We start from the raw sequence: 20,527 nt of genomic DNA on the forward strand, positions 1-20,527 counted from the left end.
AAAGTATTTTCGTAAGGCGTCTTTAGTATGTTCTGTCTGTATGCATCCAAGCAAAACAAGCTGAATGCACATGGTAGTATTTTGTCAGATGTATCAGATTCGCCTCTTGGAGGATGTTTTGCCGGTGTAGCACATTTCGGCAGAACACAGTTTTTTTTTCCTACTCTTGTTATGTCTCATGTCGTCTTTCCTGTTCATTTTGCTTTTGCTCCTCGTTTTGTGAAATATCGACAGTGCTGTCATGCTCATTAATGTTCCTCTCGGGTTCAAATTGAAAGGGTTGAAAAGATGTCATGATTATGTCGCTAGAGTCATACTCTGGAAGCCCGGCAGCGTAACTATGTGACGTCACCACCCTGCGACGTCAACAACAATGGTGACCTACTCGTTAAACTAATTTTACAAATTGTATAAAAATGAATATATGTAGAGAGGTTTCAATATCAAAGTATTTTAACTTATAATAACGTTTATATTGCAAGAACTACGTCTTTCTATCTGTTGATCCATTTAATTCTTGCTTTGTTTATCGGTGGTAATTGGTTGATTTAATGATAAACTTTAGATGTCTGTTTAAATAAATGTTAAATCGAATGTTTAGGTGCATTACTACAACGAGGTGGTGGGAGTTTGGGAGCCACTGCTGGAGCCTTTAGAAGATGACACCACTGATGGTTTCCGACCCTGGAGATTGGAATTCAAGGTAGACATTCATGCACTTGTACTTTTTTTGTTTGTGATTTAGAAAAAGAAAATTTAAATGGTTGCATTTTAATCAATTTCATTTTGAATTCAACGTTTTGGTAGGGTACACGTTCTAAGTGGCACCTGTGACTTTACATTGTTCACTCACACAGGTCATGAATTCACCAACTATGTAAAGTCTTGGTTACTCAGAAAGTGTACTCACAAGTCTGTGCTCCTCTTAATGGGCCTGTGCCTGTGAAAATTATAGGCTCCACAGAAAATGTATTTATCCAGTATACATACAGTGTATCACAAAAGTGAGCACATCCCTCGAATTTCTGCATTTAAGTATATCTTTTCATGGGACAACACTGACAAAATGACACTTTGACACAATGATAAGTTGTCTGTGTACAGCTTATATAATAGAGTTAATTTATTTTCCCCCTCAAAATAAATAAAAATATAGCCAATATTATCTGAACCCCTGGCAACGAAAGTGAGTACACCGCATGGGAACTACGTACATGCCAAAATGTCCAAATGGAGTACTGCTTGTCATTTTCCCTCCAAAATGTCATGTGACTCGTTACAGGAGTGCTGTCAGCATTGCTGCAGAGATTGAAGAGGTGGGGGTGGGGGTGGCGGGGGTCATTCCCACCACCATGCTTGGCTGTCGGCATGACACACTTATCTTTGTACTCCTCGCCTGGTCGCCGGCACACATGCTTGAGACCATCGGAACCAAACAAATTAATCTTCGTCTCATCAGACCATAGGGCATGGTTCCAGTAATCCATGTGCTTTGTTTACGTGTCTTCAGCAAACTGTTTGCGGGCTTTCTTGTGTACCGTCTTCAGGAGAGGCTTCCTCCTGGGGTGAGGGCCATGCATACCAATTTGATGTAAAGTACGGCGTATGGTCTCTGAGCACTAACAGGCTGACCCCCCACCTCTTCAATCTCTGCAGCAATGCTGACAGCACTCCTGTAACGATTCACATGACATTTTGGAGAGAAAATGACAAGCAGTACTCAATTTGGACATTTAGAGATGTACGTAGTTCCCATGCGGTGTACTCACTTTTGTTGCCAAGGGTTCAGATATTAATGGCTATATTTTGAGTCATTTTGGGGGGAAAATAAATTAACTCTATTATATAAGCCCCACACAGACTACTTTTCATTGTGTCAAAGTGTAATTTTGTCAGTGTTGGCCCACGAAAAGATAAATATCTGCAGAAATCCGAGGGGTTTACTCACTTTTGTGGTACACTGTATATATCAAGCATTTCAAATGTCATTGTGTGGATGCGACGCCCAGTGTTGGCTCTTTGAGTGTTAAAGTTTGCCAACTATTGGTCTAGATGAAAACAAAGCCGTTGAAGAACATCAGCTGGGCGGACGAGGTGGACTACAATGTCCCGGACTACAAGACTGTCATTGTAATCAGCAGCAAGGACCAGCTCAACATCACCCTCTCCAAATGTGGACTCGCCATGCTGAGTAACTTGGGCACGGTGAGAATATAGTTGTGATACATATATCGCCTGGATATATTTCCCACATTCTTTTCTGGGCACAGGCTTTTGCCGAAGCCGCCAAAGAGACGACCGGCTGCTTCCAGAAGGAAGAGGCTCCGTTCGTGGTGAAGAACCGACTGGGCCTTCCTATCTTCGTCAAGTACAGTGACATGTTTTCCCCTGTCGCCACACACGGCAATGACCACATCGTCGAACTGCGTGACGGTCAAACGCTGGGGATGGACTATTCTGCCACCACTGACTCCGACCAGTTCTCTGCCATGACGTCCCTAAGTGAAAAGGACTGCTACATACAGCCCAGTACAGTAGATCAGTATTTATCCAATTGATGTTAATTATGGCTTTTCCCATTTGTTATTGATGGTATTGCGTTGTCTGCTCCATTGTCTAGCCCCGGCTGGCCACACGTCAGCCAGCCCGATTCCCCTGATCAAGGTGGAGCGTAAAATGTACAGTGTCATGCACGAGGAGTCTGGGGTTACCCGCTTCCTGGTGTGTCAAATTTACTCTGTGGAGAGCAGCAAGTACATCAAGATCCGTTCACCCTTTCAGGTACAGATATTCACCCGTGAAATATGATCCAATCGTATCGATCGAACAATCACCGCCAGCCCTTCCCACTTCAAATGGATTGGACTAACGAACTGACAATCATAATTTAGGAGTGTGACAATATCTCAAAATGGTGATATATCACGATACTTTGTATCCAAAAAGGTTATCACTACGCTCCCGCGAAGAATTGATGTTCATCAATTGATCATTGATCATAATCATCATCATTGATCATTTTAAAAAGGTGTCACTCTTTTTTTTTTTTTTTTTTTTTTTTTTAATCTTGCGAGAATGGTGTCTATGCTTATTGGCTGCCATTGACGGCACTAGACGTCATTTATTTTGACTGGGAGTGGACGAATAAATTGGACGTCTAGCGCTGTTCATGGCACTGAAAACAGAGCCTACACAGCTTCACTTCTTGGTTTTGGTGGCATTTACAAGTCACTTCCTGTTCAGAATCCCAAAATCAATTGGAAGTCACCCTAAATGCCCTAAAATCAACAGTGCGTGACCGAAAATAAACAAGAAATGACCTGAAATGCCCCAAAATAAACTTAACGGCTTCCATTAACGGACATAGACGAACGTTCATTCGCCCAAATGGATTGGACATCTACCGTCGTCAATGGCACTGAAACATGATTATTCACAGTTGATGGGTTTTTATTTTCATTCCCTCAGATTATCAACCATTTCTCAATCCCCTTTAAAGTGTTCGAGGGCTCGACCTATTTGGGTACGTCATCACCAACTGAGGAATTCTGTGTGCCTCTGGATTCATACAGGTGAGTGCTCGCATTTGCCTCCCCCCCCCCAATTTCGAGTAGCTTTGCCAACGATTCCCCTTCTTCAGGTCCGAGCTGAGCCTCCAGCCTGTAACGGCGGATGAAAATGAACAGTTTGAGTGCTCGGAAGGTTTCAGCTACGACGACATCGACGTCCAAAATCCCAAAACCTGCCGTAGCCGCGGAAACCGCGGCGGTGTGCTGACCGTCAAAATCGTGCCCGTGAAGGACGAGGTGACATTTAAGGACACCGGCAACGTGGGAAATAACTTTGATGTGCCCTTCGTGCTCCATCTGTGGCCTTGCGTCCTGCTACGAAACCTGTTACCTTACCCCATCACCTACAAACTTCATGTACGAATGCGTTCGTTGGGTGCGTGTAAAGAAAATTGTAGTATTAAAGCAGAGTTTTGTACTCAACAGGACAGTAGCGAGTGCGCGCTGGAGGCCAAGTTGGATCCGGGACATTCAGCCCAGCTTCACACTGCCATCATCAACGAGTCCAGCCTGGACCTCTGCCTGATTGACTACTTAGATCAAGATTGGTCTGCCAAATACAGGTGGGCATACCACACGGTGGCACGACTTGTATCAGGCATGAAAATCTCTCACCTCTCGGGAAATTCGCCGTTTTGAAGTCAAAAAGGGTGACCTACGTGAATTGTGTAGATCCGAGAAGAAAATTTTTAAGGGGGTGGGGGTTCGGGAGATTTTTTTTTTAACGTCGGACGCTTGGTATGCAAGCGGGGAAAGCAGTATGTGCTCATGTTTACGCACCCTCATCAGGACCCTGGCAGCGCTGTTTTGGACATACTGAAGCCTTTGTAGGCTGTTGCCAGGGATCCCGATGAGGAGTGCGTTACAACAGTCCAACCTGGAGGAGATAAAGGCATGGACGAGTCTCTCTGCAGCAGGACGGGAGAGAGATGGCCGGAGTTTGGCAATATTGCGTAGGTGAAAGAAGGATGTTTTGCAAATATAATTGATGTGATTGTTAAAGCTAAAATGGGGGTCAAACCTGACTCCCAAATTAGTCACAGAATGGGAGAGGGAAAATTTGTGGCCGAAAAAGGAGACTGAGGAAGTGGGGGCGGAACGGAGCTGGTGAGGAGTACCAATGTGAATAGCTTCTGTTTTGGAGCTGTTCAGCTGCAAGAAGTTTTCACTCATCCAAGCCTTTTATCTCCTCCAGGCAGGAGTCAAGTTGAGAAACAGAGGAGGAGGGGGTGGAGGACGGAGTGACCTTGAAATACAGTTGCGTGTCGTCAGCATATCAATGGAATTGCATTCCATGCCTGCTGGCGACACGACTGAGGGGTAGCACATAAATGGTGAAGAGGATTGGACCACGCACAGAGCCCTGGGGGACTCCGCAGATAACAGTGTTAGGGCGGGATTTAGCATCCCCCAGGGCTACAAACTCGGTCCTTCCCGTGAGATATGAGTTAAACCACTGAAGGGCAGTGCCAGAGATACCTATATCGTGTTGGAGGCGATGAAAGAGGATGTGAGTATCAACGGTATCAAATGGAGCAGAGAGGTCAAGAAGGATAAGGAGGGAAGTAGAACCGAAGTCAGAGGTCATCAGAAGGTCATCGGTGACTCTGAAGAGCGCTATCTCAGTGCTGTGGAGTGGAATAAAACCAGATTGGAATTTTTCATGTAAACGGTTTGATTTCAGGTGTTTGTGAAGTTCGATGGATACAATTTTTTCAAGAATTTTGGAAATGAAGGGGAGATTGGAGATGGGTCTATAATTTGACAGGGGATCAGGATCAAGAGTGGGTTTTTTGAGGAGGGGCTTGATGATAGTTGTCTTGAGGTTGGCCGGAACATGCCCGGTTTGAAGAGAAAGATTGATAATTGTTGTTATTAAGTGACTGACGGAGTGACAGTGTGCTCTAAGCAGAGGGGAAGGGAAGGGGTCTAGGGAGCAAATGGATGGTTTGGATTTACTGATGACATTCTCGACCTCCTGCTGCACTGTGGGGGAAAAGTGAGACAGGTCATGGGTGATGGGTGCAATGTCACATAATGTGACAGAACTGTAAGTGTGGGAGAAAGACGCGCGAATACTGTGTATTTTGGAAGTGAAGAAGTCCATGAATTTGTTGCACTGTGAGGCTGTCTGGTTGTGGTGTGCTGTAGTTTGAGGTTTGAGGAGGTATTTGACGGTGGTGAAGAGTTGTTTGGAGTTACCTGCGTTATTGTTAATAATGTTGGATTAGTGTGCTAACCTGGCCTTGGAGAGTTCTTGTGCATATTTCCGTTGATGTACCCGGTAGGCCAACTTATGCACCAACAGCCCTGATGTAACATAGGCCCGCTCCAGGACTCGTCCTTTTCAGTGATCTCAGCTCCCCTGTGAACCAGGGAGCTGAACGGGTGAAGGTGACTGTCCGTTTTTTTGGGGTGCATGAGTGTCAAGGATAGACAGGAGATTGTGGTTGTAGTAATCAATGAGTCCAGTGACTGATGTATTATGAGGAGGAGAAAGGAGCTGCAGGTGCTGACTGAGGGATGTGGAGTTGATGTTCTTGAAATTCCTGAAGGATATATGACGACGTGGTTTGGTGAGGGGGGGCAGGGAGAGGGATTTTAAAGGTGACTGCATGGTGGTCAGAAATGCCAATGTCCTGGATGTGAAGATCTGAAATGTGAATGGAATCTGTAATGACTAAGTCCAGGGTGTGGTCCTTGGTGTGGGTGGGACCATCAACAGATTGGTGGAGATTGAGACAGTCCAGATCTGGAGCCAATCGACAGGAAAGTGAGTCCATGTGAATGTTGAAATCGCCCAGTACCAGTATGTTAGAGTGTATGGTGCAACGTGAAATGAGAAAATCATGAACTTCAGAGAGGAATGATGGATGTGGTTTTGGGGGGCGATAAATAACTGCTATGGTTGCAGAAGTGGTGTGATGAGAAGTGATGTGTTTACTGCTGAATACCAGGTGTTCAAAAGTGTTGACGTGTGGGACAGACAGTAAAGATGTTTGGATGGTGCTACGGTGAAATACAGCGAGGCCACCCCCCCTAGCCAGTAGTGCGGGCCTTACTGAGGTAGTGATATCCAGGGGGGCAAGCCTCATTGAGGACAGAATAAGCACCAGGCTGCTGCCAGGTCTCTGTAAGACAGAATGTCTATTTTCTTGACTGTGATATGATCTTGGATGAGTCCAACTTTGTTAGACAGTGATTGCACATTGAGTAGTTCCAGTGTGGAACGGCTTGTAGAGTCCGGTCCAGTTAGTGGGCGAAGGACGCTGAGATCCACTCCGGATTTTCTCGCCGTCAAGCCATACGAACCCCCACCTCCAGCATTCGAAGCGATGGCGCGCACCGCCGACCATAGGGATGTGATGTGTCCGCTATGGTCACCAAGATTTGACAAAACAAACCGGCGACTGGCAGATGGCAGATGGAACTCATCAGAAGAGGCGCCGGTGTGACGGAAGCTCTGAAGCGGCGCAGAGATGACGGTGGAGTGGCCAGGAGCACCGGTGTTAGCAATTAGCCAGGATCCCAGCGAACGACGATGGATGACAGCCGCACAGCCAAGGACGATCGCGATCCCCCACAGAGACTGCAGTCCACCCCCAGACATCCACTCGAGGGCAGACAGCAGGCAGGATGTGGCATACATGTTACATGTATGCCACAATGTGAACTCATCAGTGCCTGTCAGTGACAAGGGTAGATGGATATTTACTCTTTTCGTATACTTATATCATACATATAAATTCGTACAAACTGGAAGGACTGGGACTGGAGGGCTGTGAATGGCTGGCTGGGAATAGGAATGGCGTGAATCAACCTTCGCTGATTCGCACCATTCCCAGCCAAAATTAATTAAACGTCTTGCGCCATCAATGGCAGCTAATGACTTAAAGAAGTGCCCTGTAAAGAGTTAATTAGACGCATCCTGTTTTCCATAGCCTGCGGAGTGAGCAAGACGAGATCACCTTCATCGTGTTTGAGTCGCTCCGCGAAGAGGAAGACGATTACGGCGAAGGCGAAAGACAACGAGCCGAGCTGGACATAGCTGTCCACGTGGAGTACGGGCATGGCCAGACAGTGGTGGCCGTCCACTCGCCGTACTGGATGGTGAACAAGACGGGCCGGCTGTTGCAGTACAAGGCGGACGACATCCACCGCAAGCATCCTTTGGACTACGATATGCCGTTGCTCTTTTCCTTTAAGCCTCGTCACTTCCTGAAAAACAATAAGGTAAGACTCGTAAAACATTTAAGGATCAATATGTAAGATTTGCACTTCAATTCTTCATGAAATGACCCTAATATTTCAATAGACATTAAAGAAACGTGTTTTTTGGAAATACTTCGAACACCGTTCTCAACGGTTAAACCAGATATTCCCATTTTAAAAGTCGATAGTCAGCTCGTAAAAGTCAGACGTATGTCCTGCCCTACCTCTACCATTAGGCAATTACAAGATCTGGTTTTTCTCTTCGTCCAGTAGGTTTCATAAATTAAGGTTGCAGAAATATTCCAAGGATGTGCATGACGTTTATGCTACAAGTACTACTTCTACGACAAGAACGTGTACTTAATTGTACTGAACTATCATTACTTGTACTACAAGTCCATTTACTTATGTGTACTAAACGTACTAAATAAACTAAACCCTAAATACAAGTATGTGTTTTTGCGTGTACTTCAACCACAAGTTTGTGTACTTGTACTACATGTAAGTGAACTTATAATTCAAGAACATGTACTTAATTGTACTCAACAATGGTTACATGTAGTCTGAGTACATGTACTTATGTGTACTTGTAATAAAAGTATGTGTTTTTGTGTATACTTTAACCACACGTATGTGTACTTGCATGTACCTGACCTGCTAAGTATGTGCACTTGCATATACCTGACCTGCTAAGTATGTGCACTTGCATACAGTGGAGAGAACAAGTATTTGATACACAGTCAATGGGAAAACCCATTGGCAGTGTATCAAATACTTGTTCTCCCCACTGTATACCCGACCTGCTAAGTATGTACTCTTGCGTGTACCTGACCTGCGTGTACTTGACCTGCAAGTACCTGCACTTGCTTGTACCTGCACTTGCGTGTACCTGAACTTGCGTGTACCTGAACTTGCGTGTACCTGACCTGCAAGTACTTGAACTTGCGTGACCTGCACTTTCTTGCACTAGTACTACAGGCATGTACCTGACCTGTAGTACTAGTGCACTTTCGTGCACAAGTACTACAGGTGCATGCACTTGTACTATAAGTATACTGACCAGCAAAGCAAAGGTGCTCATGCAATATGTCCAGAAATGGAATTTTCTTCTTTTTGAATGTATGCAACGTTAATAACGCAACTTGATTCTCCATTTCGAAGCACTTACCTGGCAGCCCAATGGGGAAGAAAGGGGATATTGTGCACTTTAATATTTTTATCCTGGTTGCAGTACCATTTTTGCCATCAATCTTACGTATTGCTCCTTTAAGACACAGGATAAAGTTGAAAGATTTCGCTTGCCATCTGCAGGTTCGTCTCATGATCTCCGACAGCTCTCTGTCGGATGACTTTTCCCTGGATACTGTCGGAAGCTATGGAGATGTTAAATGTAAAGGCCAGTATAAAGATTATCTGGTGAGTATCTGATATTTACCCAAATGCATAAACTAGGTGAGCGCTTGATGCCTTTCCTTCTCCGTTAGGTCGGCGTGAAGATCGACACCAGCAGTTTCAGCCTCACCCGCATGGTGACGTTCATGCCTTTCTACACACTGGTCAACAGGACCAGGCAGACTGTATTTGTATGCGAGGAGGGTCAGGAGAGCTGGACTGTCGTCCCACCTGAGCAGGTGAGAACCAATCCAGAGTCCATCTTGGGAAGAAATAAGGTTTCTTAACGCTTGAACTGTCAGCTTGACCATTCAGAAGTGGTTTTCAATGGTTTTATTGGTAAACCCAACCTGATGAACATTTACAGACAGTCTTCCCACTTTAAATGAATTGGATGTCTGTTTTTCAACGTTAGGAAATGAGTTAGCTGTATTTTTTTGAATAATTTTTTTTTCTAACCATCTTCCCAGTTAAAAAACAAGAGCAGAAAAAATGAATTTGATATATTTAAAAAATGCTTACAGAAAAACACGACTGTAAATATTCTCTTTATTCATTTAGAATATTCATTCATTAAAAAAAAAAATTTGGATGGTAGCAAACTATCTTCAACTTATCAGGGACAAATCAGACATAATCATCATCGACCCTGCAGCTCACGTCAAAGACGGTCAATCTTCCCTCACCATCAACAACTGCACCCTCCCTGCCTCTCTCAACACCCTCCCGCAACCATATAACCGGAACTGCCTTCTACCTCAAGAACAAATCCCGTCTTCGCCCCTCCCCAACGTTCTCTGCCGCAGAAACCCTTATCCATGCGTTCATCACCTCCAGACTTGATTACCTTAACAGCATTCCTTTCGGTTCTCCATCCAAACTCCTCAGTAAACTACAACACGTATATCCAAAACTCCGCTGCACACCTTCCCATCCGTAACCCCCATAGCAGGGGTGGCCAACCCTGGTCCTCGAGAGGCGCAATCCAGCTTGTTTTCCATGTCTCCCCCCTCCAACACACCTGAATGAAATTATCAGGATTGTTTTCAGGCAACTGCAGAGCTTGCTGATGAGCTGATCATTTGATTCAGGTGTGTTAAAGGGGGGAGACATGGAAAACAAGCTGGATTGCGGCTCTCGAGGACCAGGGTTGGCCACCCCTGCCCAAAAGGATTCATATAACCTCTGTTTTCGGCAAACTGGACTGGCTTCCCATTACACACAGGATACAGTTTAAAATCATCCTTCTCACATACAAAGCACTCAATAACTTGGCCCCTCCTTACCTCGCAGACCTTCTCTGTTCCCATCGTTACTTCCGCTCATCTTATGGAAACATCCTCGCACTACCCCAACAAATAACACTCTGAACTTGGGGAGACAGAGCCTTCTCTGTTGCTGCCGCACCTGTTCAAACCTTCCTTCATTCAAAAAATGCACCTTTTAAAACATGCTTTTTAAGTTCTTTTTTTGTCTATTCTTTTGCTCTGCTCGCACTGTTTGCTGCTTTTTTTATTTTAACTGTAAAGCATCTTCGAGCATCTGTAAAAGTGCTCTATAAATAAAATATATTATTATTATTATTTTAAAAAAACAACAACTGCCTTTTAACTGCTATTTGTTGTTTGGATTGGATGTTTTGTGTCGTCAGTGGCACTGAAAAATGAGCATTCACTACCATCTTATTTGGCTGTCAATGGCAGCGAATAAGTAAAAAGATTTTACTCAAGGTGGACGTCAATACCTGCTGCGTGCTTAAAATCAGTCGTGATTGTCGCTTGTAAATCACAAAAAAGTGTTCTTATTCGACTTTTGCGATGTACTTTAATATTGAAACCTCTGCAGAACATCCTAATGAAAGTAAAAAATAAAACATTTTTGCGATATGAGTCCCCCCCCCCCCCCTAATTCAGGCGTTTCCATTACTGTTTCTTCACTGCGAAATTTCATTTTTGCTAATTATTAGGTGTAACAGAAATGCATCTAATGACTTTTAAAAGTACCGTATTGGCCCGAATATAAGACGGTGTTTTTTGCATTGAAATAAGACTGAAAAAGTGGGAGTCGTCTTATATTCGGGGTCTAGACATTATACCCATTCACGACGCTAGATGGCGCCAGATATCATTGAAACGAATGCTGAACTTGAGAAGTATTATTTTGTCATGACAGATCTCAGCTACTCTCAAGTTTAACCAGTTTGCAATATTTTATTTATTATACTTATTCAGATTTGTTCCAAGACTACAGCTAGTTAGACCTCACTTTGATGGTTAAGGTAGTTATTGCAATTTTGTTGTTTTATCACAATAGATTGGTTTATTTACATTTCAAAAACCAGAAGCCAATCGTTTACGAATGTGATTGCACTTCAGTTTACATATTTAAATGTTTAGATATTAAGATTTAAATGAGGCAAAATAACATGCTTTTTCTCTCAAATATATTGTTATAACCATTTGTTTCAGATGTACTGTAATTATTTTCTGTATAAAAATTAATTTGGTGTTCAAAAAGTTTTTTTTCAAACTTGAGTCTTGAAAAAGAGGGGGTCGTCTTATAATCAGGGCAATCTTCTATTCGGGCCAATACGGTACTGTTTGACTGTATGTTTAAAAAAAAGAAACTAGAAACTCCTTTCTGTTTTTTGTGGTCATATTTTTCTTCTTCTAGTTGGCCATTCCTTTCTGGCCTGAAAATGATGCCAAGCTCCTGAAAGTGAAAACTGAGTGTTGTCTGTCTCCACCTCGCACCATCAACTTCACAAAACAGGAGAACGGCTTATTACTGCACTTGGATAACACAGTAAGTCAAGAAAATGGACAACTGGTTGACTATTACCACATTGGCTTCCATTGATGCCGATAGATGGTCAATCCAATTTGACTGGAGGGCAGATTGAACCATCGGGGCCACCCAGTCAAAACGGTTTGGACATCTATCAGTGTTAATGGCACTGAAATGTTATCATTCAATGCCAGTTATAAGATGTCTATAACTGGCAATGACAGTGAATTACACTGCTGGCCAAAAGTATTGGCACCCCTGCAATTCTGTCAGATAATGCTCAATTTCTCCCAGAAAATGATTGCAATTACAAATACTTTCGTAGTAATGTTTCATGTATTTTGCTTGCAATGTAAAAACACAAAAGAGAATGGGGAAAAAAATCATTATCATTTTACACAAAACTCCAAAAATGGGACGGACAAATGTATTGGCACCCTCAGCCTAATACTTGGTAGCACAACTTTTAGACAAAATAACTGCGAATGACCGCTTCCGGTCTCCATCAATGAGTTTCTTACAATGCTCTGCTGGAATTTTAGACCATTCTTCTTTGGCCAATTGCTGCAGGTTTTTGAGATTTGAAGGGTGCCTTCTCCAAACTGCCATTTTCAGATTTCTCCACAGGTGTTCTATGGGATTCAGGTCTGGACTCATTGCTGGCCACTTTAGAGGTCTCCAGTGCTTCCTCTCCAACCATTTTCTAGTGCTTTTTGAAGTGTGTTTTCAGTCTTTGTCCTGCTGGAAGACCCATGACCTCTGAGGGAATCCCAGCTTTCTCACACTGGGCCCTACATTATGCTACAGTATGTAGTCTTCAGACTTCATAATGCTATGCACAAGGTCAAGCAGTCCAGTGCCAGAGGCAGAAAACAACCCAAAAACATCAGGGAACCTCCGCCATATTTGACTGGGGACAGTGTTCTTTTCTTTGAAGGCCTCGTTTGTTTCCTTTAAGCTCCATGTTGATACCTTTTCCCAAAAAGCTCTTCTTTTGTCTCATCTGACCGGAAAACATTCTTCCAAAACGTTTTTTTTTGGCTTTCTCAGGTATGTTTTGGCAAACTCCAGCCTGGGTTTTTTTGTGCCTCTGGGTCATAAGTGGTGTCTTCCCGGGTATCTTACCATAGATTCCCTTTTCATTCAGACGCCGACGGATAGTACAGGTTGACACTGATGTACCCTTGGAATGCAGGACAGCTTGAACCTGTTTGGATGGTAGTCGAGGTTCTTTATCCACCATCCGCACAATCTTTCGTTGAAATCTCTTGTCAATTTTTCTTTTTCGTCCACTTTTAGGTTAGCCACAGTGCCATGGGCTTTACACTTATTGATCACACTGTGCACGGTAGAAACAGGAACATTCAGGTCTTTGGAGATGGACTTGTAGCCTTGAGATTGCCCATGCTTCCTCACAATTTTGCTTCTAATATCCTCAGACAGTTCTTTGGTCTTCTTTCTTTTCTCCATGCTCAATGTGATACACACAAGCACACAGGACAGAGGTTGAGTCAACTTTAATCCATTTTATTGTGTTATTGCCACCACCTGTTATGTGCCACAGGTAAGTAACATGTGCTGTTAATTACACAAATTAGAGAAGCATCGCATGTTTTTTCAAAGGGTGCCAATACTTTTGTCCGGCCCATAGTTGGAGTTTTGTGTAAAATGATAATGATTTATTTTTTTTTCCCAATCTCTTTTGTGTATTTCATTGCAAGCAAAATGAATGAAGATATTACTACCAAAGCATTTGTAATGCAATCATTTTCTGGGAGAAATTGAGCATTATCTGACAGAATTGCTGGGGTGCCAATACTTTTGGCCAGCAATGTAGTTAAAAATGTGTTCATATAGTCTTCCAATGTTGTTGTACTTCTTAGGTGGGTGGCATCATCGTAGATATCAATGAATCAGAGCATTCGACCACCATCCGATTCTCTGAATACCACGATGGCGCAGCCCCCTTCCTCATTATCAACCACACAAAAGACCAGGTCTTGGAATTTTATCAGAGGTGAGACAAACACAGCCTGTTTCAGTTGTCTTTGTTTTTAACTTTCTTTTTGATTTAATGTGATTTTTACAAATCATTTTATCTGTTTGTGGATCTTCATGTGACGTAAAGCACTTTGAATTGCCTTTTGTTGAATTGTGCTATACAAATAAATTTGCCTTGCCTTCCCTTGCCAAAAATGTTAATGCAATTTTGATTTGAAGTGACCATTGCAGAGTATTTATTCTGACAAACTTCCAGCCCTAATCGGAAAGAAGATTCCTAAAAAATAGGTGTCAAACTCAAGGCCCGGATGCAGATCTGGCCCGGCTTATCACCGTTTGTGGCCTGCAAAAGCAAGTCACGTGCACCGGCTTCACATTTTTCGCTAAAATACAAAAAATTTAGATTGTCCTCACGTAAAAACTAAGGGTGGGTGAGTTAACTCGCATATTGATTAACACAGTTATATTAACTGCACATTAATTCAGTGTCTCGTTTTGAATTTTATTAATATTTCATTATGATTAAATATTTTTGATGACAGTACATTTAAAATAAAAGTGTGCTTAATACTGCGTTTAAATTCATCACTATACAGAATGCGATTAATCGCACCTCATCTCAGTTCATTTTACCTGCGCATTAACTCAGTCTCTCATTGATGGCAATAGATGCCTAATCAATTAGAACTGGCAGGGCAACATCGTTGTTTTTACCAACGATAACGAAAATATTTCGTTAACAATTTTTTCATGACAACGACGAGCTAAAAACGTATCCTTGACCACTAACATAACGGTACAATTGACATTTTTCGTCTGACAAGACAACAGCGAGAAGAAAATGCGACATAGTTTGTCATGTTTCCAATGCTTCACATTTGCTTATTGTACGTTTAGTTAGTCTGCTTGCATCGTGTCACTCATTTGATATGTACTGCCCCTCCCCCTCACTCCTGTCACCGCTGTTGATTAAACACTTGCTGGTTTTGAAACACATGGTAAGATTTGAGAGAATATGCATTGCTGCTTTAGCCTTGAAAGGTCTGTGTTGAGTGATCATCACGCACAAAATGTAATTCGTAGCGTTAGCTCAACATTTGCCTTCGTATTAGCATTAACTTTCGCGTAGCGAGCCGCGAGCATCCACTTAAACTGTTGTGTTGTTTGCATTTTGTTCACGTCGGCTATGCTCCGTTCTTCCAGTTACAAATAAAGCCATTGGAAAACGAACTTCCTTGTAGATGCTACAGTATGTGATCATCTGTCAATGTTCATTCGAAAATGTTGGAAACCTTAATTCATTTATTTATTTTTGGTATAAAACCTTTGAATTGAACTAGGGCTGTCAATCGATTTAATTTTTTAACCGAGTTAATCACAGCTTAAAAAATAATCATAATTAATCGCAATTCAAACCATCTCTGAAATATGCCATCTTTTTCTGTAAAGTATTGTTGAAATGGAAAGATGAGACACAAGACTGATATATACATTCAACATACTGTACATAAGTTCTGTATTTGTTTATTATAACAATAAATCCACAAGATGGCATTAACATTATTAACATTCTTGCTGTTCAAGGGATGCACGGATAGAAAGACTTGTAGTTCTTAAAAGATCATTGTTAGTACAAATTGTACTAATTTTATGTTACAACCCCTCTTAATGTTTTCGTTTTAATAAAATTTGTAAAATATTCAATCAAAAAATAAACTAGTAGCTTGCCATTGGCACATTGGCTCCCTGCTGTTCTTCCATAGTGTCTAACTATGTAAGGTAGTGATTGAAATACACTACAAGGTGTCAATGGCGAGTTTTAAATTAACTTGGAAATCTAGCCAAATAGTGTGTTTCGTCCCTCGACTGACGCCCTAGTTCCATCCATTGTAATTCACGTCATTTGAGTGCTGGCTTCACAACGTACGAGACCTCTGATAGTTTGTATATTGTGACTAAATATTGCCATCCAGTGTATTTGTTGAACTAAACGAAATGTTTGACTAGAGTTTGACCAAAGTCTGAGTAAGTTTTATGTGCATTTTGCATAGCTATTTTTATTGGGAATGCCAGTTCTCTTTGTAATGTTGTTTAACTGTGTGAGAATAGGGCCTCATTAATACAGATTGAATCGCTTTTCTTTTTGTGAACATTATTTTTTTTGAGAGATATTACTTTTGTTGTGCTTTCACTAAATTATATTTATGTTTTTTTGTGAAAGAGTTGCCGAAGCTTATGCCAATAAATGGCGCGGTCCAATGAACGCCTGTGTCCACTCGCCTTTTGTAATATTCTGATATAGAATTATCCGAGGCACCCTGAAGTGCACGCGGCGCCAATGCTGTTTACTCACTTGATGCAGGAGTGAGTTTGGAGTTACGGCCTGCCGTAAGCTGTGTTAATGTTGAAGCTGAATGTGCTAATAAAGAAATAAAGTGGCAGCACGTCGTAGGTGGTATACCTTTGTTAATAAAAAGCACAAAACGACACCTTTCTCTGCTTCTTAGCTCTCAATATGCAAAAATAGGTGTCATTGCAATCTGTTTGAGGTAATGCATGAGCAGGTCATTCCGCGCATGCGTTAAATGGGTCAAATATTTTAATGTGATTAATTAAAAAAATTAATTACCGCCTGTTAACGCGATAAATTTGACAGCACTAAATTGAACATATTCAGTATTCGTCGACGAAAACTTTTTGAGCATTCATCAACGAAAACTAGACGAAGACTAACACATTTTGAAATGACTAAATATGACTAAGACTAATAAATATTTTCATCCAAAAGACTTAAGACGAAAATTAAAAGGCTTGCTAAAAACACTTGCTGCTAGCCTCTCCCTGCTCAAATGGACTGGACGTCTATCACTGTCAGCGAGAGCTGATGAGTTAATGTAGATTGTACATTAAACTAAAAGTGTGCTCATTTCTGCTTTTGAATTTATTATGATAGCAAGCGTGATTAATTGCAATTAAAATCAGCAACCATTGCCCGGCCCTAGAAAATAACGTTGAGATATTTCAAGCATGTTTTTCCCAATCCATTTATCAAAAAATAAATGGAATAGTATTGTAGTATGTATTTTTTTCATGGATGTTTTTTGTGGGTCACGCAGTGTAAAGACAGAGCCACCATGGGTGCCTAATGAGATGCTGGATTTTTCTTTCTCAGAGGAGGAAGAAGACAGGTAGAAAAGGAGCAACAATCCATTTCTGAGTGTAAAATCATGCTAATCTTCCAGCTTAACTGCTCCTCCTGTTGGTTTTCTCGTCAACTCTTGTCTTTCGGAATCAAATGATTTATAAAGCGGCTTTGGTTTGCCATGGCAATATATTCTTGGTGGCCGGGATCTGATTTATTCTTGTGTTTGCATGTTACGCTTGCTGCCATCTCTGATCTCCAGGGGAGTGTTTTAAACGTCATTTCTTTCGGTTGATGCTGCTTTTTTTTGCGCGCAGCTCCCAGAAAGCAACAGAGTTGGAAGAGGTGGAGGCCGGGAAAGCAGTGCATTACACCTGGACCGAGCCGACAGGCTCACGAGAGCTTTGTTGGAAGTGTGGCAAATATAGCGGGAAGTTGAAGAGCGAAGAGGTAAAAGCTACAGGACGCTTAATTGGATATAAGAGCATGGTGGCTTCCTAATATTGCTTTAATATAGTCAACTTATTTCACTTGCAGTTGTAAGTTTTGATGAAAAACTTGCAAATGCAAGTTATCCCCATAACCGTAGCCCTTTCCTGCATGTATTAAATTTTTTCCCTTTCTTTTTAACAACTGCAGGCCACTCATTGATCTAATTGTCTGCCATTGATGTTGCTAGACGTCTTATTGTTCATTCGGCGCTCCCAGTCAAAATGGATTGGACGTCGAGCGTTGTCAATGGCACTGAAACGTGAGCCACGTGACCACCGGTTTAAATTAACTGGACGTCTATCGCCATCAATGTCATGCGATGACAAATATGAAAATGAAAATAAACTTTAGAGTGTGTATTCCTGTTTTTATTCATTTTAATCTGTGTACCATAATTTTCGGACAATAAGCCGCTACTTTTTTCCCTCATTTTGAATCCTGCAGCTTATAGTCCAGTGCGGCTTATTTGCTGATTTATTTGGGTTAATAGTTGACACTTTATTTGACAGCGCCGTCGTAAGTCGTAAATATGACATGATATCATGGGCATTAATGAATGCTTATGACAGATGTCATTAAGTGTCATCCGGCAAATTATGTCATTAACTCCATTTATGTCCAGCTCGGATCTTTTAAATCCATTCAAAAGTGAGATAATTTGCTGGATGACACAAAAGTATATCTGTTGTAAGCATTCATTAATGCTCATGGCAGTGTCATGTCATAATTATGATGGTCTTATAACAGTCTTCAGCCGCCACTGTTAAATAAAGTGTTACCAAATTCCATAACTAGCAAATAATGAAACAACTAGAACAGTAACTGAAGAAATAATTAGCACAGAACATGAATTTTGATTATTTACATCTGTAGCGCAGACATGCATGCTAGGAGGCATGTTGGACGACAAAAGTGTTGACAGGAGGGGGCAGCAGAGGTTGACTGTCTCCCCCAAGAGAACAGTGGTAGTCAAATGGAGCTTCTTGAACCAATCAAGCTTTGCAGCCAATTGGTTCAAAGTTTCATGGTGGTTCATTTGGTTTTATGACAGTCTTATGATGCCACTGTCAAATAAAGTTTTCCCGGTTAACACTTTTCGTGTAAATATCCCATAATAAAGTGAGGACAGCTGCGGCTTATAGTCCAGTGTGTGTTATCTATGAACAAATGCTGTTTTCATGTCAAATTTGATTGGTGGTATTCATTTTTTTAATTAGCATTGTATTCATAAATGTATAATTTAAAACGAATATAATTTAAAAAAAAAAATATATATATATATATATAATTCCTAGTATGTTTTTCTCAGTGACAAAAAAATAGTGACTTGCCCGATAAATGTATTAAGGTCTTAACTCTTAAGTATCAACAAAGAAAAGTTATTTTTAAATGACCAAAAATAGTCACTTGCTCATAAGGGTTTTTTGAATGTTCATTATTCCACAAATGCAATATTTTAAAAAATCATCTTGTATCCACAGGACCTACGAGAGGACATAGGAAAGGAAGGCAAACTTTTTGTCATCTCCTTTTACGAAGGTAAAAAAGTCGAATCTGCTTTCTCCCTTGCCCCAAATGAAACATATGGCCGTGATCCCCAAGGTCTCCAGCGCGTGGTGCTGTTCACCGAAGAGCTCCGCATCTACAAGCTGTTGTGTGAGAGCGAGAAGGCGCAATTGGCTGAGCAGGAAATCATACTGTCACTCTGCAACGTGGGGGTGTCGCTAGTCAATAACAGCAGCAGCCAGGAGGTCGCCTTCATCGGGATTACCAGGTGTGTTGATGAGAGCCGGCCTCCTGTTTCTGTGCCGACCACTGTCCCCTTGTTGCAGTTCTGACGTAGTTTGGGAACTGAAACCCAAGAAGAAGAATCGTTGGAAGCCTCTTGGCAACCAAGCAGCTGAAATGTTGGAGAAACGCTTCAAAGAGTATCTAGAATCCGGACCTGTTGACAAAGCCATCGTTGACCTAGACAACAGTTTCCAGGTCAGTTGGATTTCACCGTCAAAGTCGAAATTATACTAAATACTAAAATAGATCAATATAAGATCCTGTAATCCTGTACAATTACTGCTGAGAGGTGGATTGAGTTGTTTTTTTAATGGTTTATTTTAGGGCTGTCAAAATTATCGCGTAAACGGGCGTTAATTAATTTTTTAAATTAATCACGTTAAAATATTTGACGCGATTAACGCAGATGCCCCGCTCAGACACATTTAAATGACGGTACAGTGAAACGCTCACTTGTTAATTGTGTTTTATGGAGTTTTGCCGCCCTCTGCTGGCGCTTGGGTGCAAATGATTTTATAGGCTTCAGCACCCATGAGCATTGTGTAAGTAATTATTGACATCAACAATGGCGGTCTACTAGTTTATTTTTTGATTGAAAATTTTACAAATTTTATTAAAACGAAAACATTAAGAGGGGTTTTAATGGTAAATGGTGTTATACTTATATATAAAATTTCTATAACTTGTACTAACATTTTTCTTTTAAGAACTACAAGTCTTTCTATCCATGGATCGCTTTAACAGAATGTTAATAATGTTAATGCCATCTGTTGATTTATTGTTATAATAAACAAATACAGTCCTTATGTACCGTATGTTGAATGTATATATCCATCTTGTCTTATCTTTCCATTCCAACAATAATTTACAGAAAAATATGGCATATTTTATAAATGGTTTGAATTGCGATTAATTACTATTAATTAATTTTGAAGCTGTAACTAACTCGATTAAAAAATTTTAATCGTTTGACAGCCCTAGTTTATTTGCAACCCAAAGCACAAGACGACTACTGACCGCATAAAATGAAACCAAAAGTAAAAACAACCTTCGCACCAGTGGCGGATGCTTTTCTTTCAAGGAGATCATCATCACCATCACCATTTTCCAGGGACTTCACTAGTGTCCTCGGCCTGCAGAG

General features: G+C 41.5%; 1 protein-coding gene across 2 annotated transcripts in view; it reads left to right on the forward strand.

Moving 5' to 3' along the window:
* vps13a (vacuolar protein sorting 13 homolog A) overlaps positions 1-20,527 on the forward strand; it is an 82,293-nt gene that overhangs the window by 46,673 nt on the left and 15,093 nt on the right. Inside the window, exons 43-59 of one of the 2 annotated variants that reach the window (XM_057831098.1) lie at positions 602-703; positions 2,053-2,205; positions 2,271-2,529; positions 2,621-2,781; positions 3,469-3,572; positions 3,641-3,926; positions 3,996-4,132; positions 7,511-7,802; positions 9,093-9,197; positions 9,266-9,412; positions 11,847-11,978; positions 13,844-13,977; positions 17,078-17,149; positions 17,421-17,553; positions 19,077-19,134; positions 19,198-19,369; positions 19,428-19,581. In XM_057831098.1, coding sequence (XP_057687081.1) covers positions 602-703; positions 2,053-2,205; positions 2,271-2,529; positions 2,621-2,781; positions 3,469-3,572; positions 3,641-3,926; positions 3,996-4,132; positions 7,511-7,802; positions 9,093-9,197; positions 9,266-9,412; positions 11,847-11,978; positions 13,844-13,977; positions 17,078-17,149; positions 17,421-17,553; positions 19,077-19,134; positions 19,198-19,369; positions 19,428-19,581 — 2,601 coding nt within the window. The remainder of the gene's footprint in view (positions 1-601; positions 704-2,052; positions 2,206-2,270; positions 2,530-2,620; positions 2,782-3,468; positions 3,573-3,640; positions 3,927-3,995; positions 4,133-7,510; positions 7,803-9,092; positions 9,198-9,265; positions 9,413-11,846; positions 11,979-13,843; positions 13,978-17,077; positions 17,150-17,420; positions 17,554-19,076; positions 19,135-19,197; positions 19,370-19,427; positions 19,582-20,527) is intronic. The other variant, XM_057831099.1, reaches the window with a different exon arrangement.

This window comes from Corythoichthys intestinalis, chromosome 3 (genome assembly GCF_030265065.1).
Source record: "Corythoichthys intestinalis isolate RoL2023-P3 chromosome 3, ASM3026506v1, whole genome shotgun sequence".
Taxonomy (NCBI): Eukaryota; Metazoa; Chordata; class Actinopteri; order Syngnathiformes; family Syngnathidae; genus Corythoichthys; species Corythoichthys intestinalis.